This window comes from Leptonotus elevatus, chromosome 4 (genome assembly GCF_054856555.1).
Source record: "Leptonotus elevatus isolate MCC_2025b chromosome 4, RoL_Lele_1.0, whole genome shotgun sequence".
NCBI lineage: Eukaryota > Metazoa > Chordata > Actinopteri > Syngnathiformes > Syngnathidae > Leptonotus > Leptonotus elevatus.
In genome coordinates, this window is record NC_141242.1 from 23,175,808 (window position 1) to 23,179,131 (window position 3,324).

At 39.2% G+C, this 3,324-nt stretch overlaps 1 protein-coding gene across 1 annotated transcript; it reads right to left on the reverse strand.

The window, feature by feature from the left end:
• Nucleotides 1-1,079: 1,079 nt before the first annotated feature.
• Nucleotides 1,080-3,110, reverse strand: foxl1 (forkhead box L1). Its single transcript, XM_086074061.1, has one exon. It carries the CDS (start codon nucleotides 2,962-2,964, stop codon nucleotides 1,990-1,992), a length of 975 nt encoding a protein of 324 aa, XP_085930187.1. The 5' UTR covers nucleotides 2,965-3,110; the 3' UTR covers nucleotides 1,080-1,989.
• Nucleotides 3,111-3,324: the final 214 nt, after the last annotated feature.

The window sequence follows — 3,324 nt, forward strand, 5'->3', positions numbered from 1 at the left end:
ATGGGGCCACATAGAACATTATTGTAAAGAAGAAAAATTACTATATATACACTTCCCCTTTAAGCAATAGGAAATAAATACAATGTATTCAAAAACTGTAATTAGCATCTAATTAAAACGTGACATTTTATTTGTCAAACATAATGGTAAAAATATTTGCCACTAAAAGTGTGAAAAATATCACTTAAGACCATTATTACCCCTTGAATGGTAAAAACTGCTAATATTTAAATTACTCCATCCATAAATTGACATCATTTTCAAAAGTAAACCACTGGGGTATTTAATAATCTGTCTTTTTTCGTTTTCTGTCAGAATGTAATTGTTTTGGACCGTATTGTTTGCTCTGTAATGAGAGTATTTAGGATTTGGATGACCACTTCTTAGAGACATGCCTTTACTTTCCTAAAAAAAATTTTTTTAATAAATGTTAAACACCAAACAATCAAACACATACAGAGCACAAATAAATCAAAAGGTGTTGTGGCTGAAGATAACCCATTGCTAACATTTGTTTACTTATGTAATATCAAATAAAACGTTGTTTATTTATTTATTTATTTATTTATTTATTTATTTATTTATTTATTTATTTATTTATTAATTATTTATTTATTTATTTATTTATTTTGTCAGGTAGATCATTTACAAAACAAGCACACGGCTTCCATATAATGGTAGCATTTATTGATTAAGACAAAAAACGTAGATGATTGAATGAATGATTTGTTGTGTTAGTTAGCAATCCCAAAGAGATTAAATAATTTAAACAAAAACATAAAGATCAAAGAGATGAGTACTACGCTGACAAGATCTCACTTATTTTTCTACACGGCTCTGTCTGTGTTTTCTTTATTCTTTCCCCTCTGACATTTTTAGCATGTTTTATTTACCTCCAAAAACGTATACACAGGAAATGTGAGTTCCTTCTTCAAATGAGCGGAGATTTATTTATTTCAACAAACATTCCTGATTTGCACGGCCCTGCAGGGCCGAACTTTCTCAGGCCAGTGGGTGTCTGAGCTTCAAAACTATATTTAGACATGGCCACTCTCTGTTTGCAAAGATGCTGTCAGCTGACTGCTCTGATTTCATGCAGGTGTCATACATCCAGTGGGAGTTAATGAATAAGAAAACAAATGTTTGCCACAACAACAAACAAAGATTTTCCTCATGCGTCATCATTCATGTTTGACCTTATTTATCATAAATTTGATCAAAATCCAAGTTAAACTTTTATTCTGAGCCTCAAGCATATCGTGCCCTAATTTGTATTGCTGTCCAAACAAAAAAGTGACAAAGTTTAAGGAAACCTCAGACACTTAAACTCAGTGGGCTGCAAATTATTAAACTATTATAATTATAAACTATTTACTGGTCTTTAAAGCAAAAAACTATTTAAATGATTTTTTCCCCCAAGATATTAAGTGATCCTTTGTGTTCTTTTACAAATGTTCAACTCAAACAAAAATGCATTTATTTACCAAACTAATCTTGTGAAATTCAGAGCAGATGGAAATACATGACAATGCATTGGTCTAAATCTTATTTGTAGGATTACAAAAAGGCAATATACAAAATGTTAGCGTTAGCTATGTACACTAAATAGTACATTGTTTTTAATAACATGTGCTCTTATTTGAGAGAAAATTAGATATGAAAAGCCTTTAAACATTGAACTGAGTGATATGAGTCTGCATTTTAAAATATAATGTACACTCTAATTCAGTGATTCTGTGGCAGTCTACTACAAAAGATTATCAGCTGCACTATAAGGAAAATATTCTGTTTCACTTCATAGGACCAAAAATGTTTTAATCTTGTTTAATATATAGTGACATAGTGACAGGGAGAACAAATGAAATGCTAAATTGTGAAATGTTTGTTTAGTAGGTATGCCTTGAGATTTTTTTTTTATATATATAAAAGGATCAACCTTACCCTATAATTTAAAATGTCGAATGAATTAAAATAGAAATTTGTAAGTCACTATTCAGGGTTATAATGCAGAATTGTGTCTGAACAAGGAAGTGAGAAATAAGAGCAGAATGGAAATCCAATTTGGTGTAAATGATGCTGTTGAGTGTCCGAAAACACGTTTGGACCGACACCAGTAGTACTTTGGCGCTGAGGGCTCAGGTCGCCTTCACTTTTTGCGAGGATGCTCTCGATGCTGAAAGCTTTACATTTGTCCCTGCTGGGAACATCTGCTTTCGGGCCGACGTGAGGGGAAAAAGTGGAGTTATTGTCACCGGGAATTTGCAAGTTGAGTTTGGGTGCGTCATGCGTCCGCGGTGAAATGCCCGTCTGGTCCTGCTTCCTCCTGGTGGGCTTCACGGCGTGGCACACTTTCTGGGAGGAGTTTTGCCGGTGAACTGATTTCGAGTCCGGTTGCGTCTCCGTTCTCTGAGCGTCCTGCCTCAGCGTCATCTCCACCACCAAGGAAGAGGAGACTGAGCTGGGATGCTCCCTGGCGGAGGCTGACGATGAACATTTAGTGCGCTCCGGTTGACGCTTCACCTTCCTCTTCCTCCGTCGGTAGTTGCCGTTCTCAAACATGTTCGTGCATGTGGTGTCCAGCGTCCAGTAGCTGCCTTTGCCGGGCCGACCCTTCTCCCTGGGCATCTTGATGAAACAGTCGTTAAGGGAGAGGTTGTGGCGGATGGAGTTCTGCCACCCTTGCTTGTTATCGTGGTAAAAGGGGAAACGGTCCATGATGAACTGGTAGATGCCGCTCAACGTGGCTCGCTGCTCCGGCGTGCTCTTGATGGCCATGGCGATGAGCGCGATGTAACTGTAAGGGGGTTTCTGCGGAGGGTCCTGGCGGGCCGAAACGACGCTCAAAGCGGCGGGCACCACGCCACCGACGTCTCCTCCGTACACGTAGATGAGCGGAGGTCCGGAGAAGTTCAGAGTGGAGGATGGCACGCCGAATGTCGCCAGGCATCCGCTGTAGAGCGTCATGGCGCAGGGATCGAGCAGCGGAGGAGAAATGCTCTTCTCTGACTCGCTCCCTCACTTCATGTCCGCCACTAAATGAATGTAAATCACTGTTGTACTTTTGCTTTGTTTATGTTGATTTTGCGGCGGGAAATAAATTGTCCACCAAACCGTCGGTGCTGTTTCAGCCCACCCACATTAATTAAAATTTCATTGCACCGTACGCCCCCCACCATTTTGCCCACTCGGCTCCACGACCAATCAGGTGCCGCTTTATTCCCTCATCTGTTTATAGAATTAGTCGCTTGATAAGTCTGCCCACCCAAGTTGAATCAAGCTGTGTTTATTTGGGAAAAATTTCCGGCCACCCAATACATAAACGCA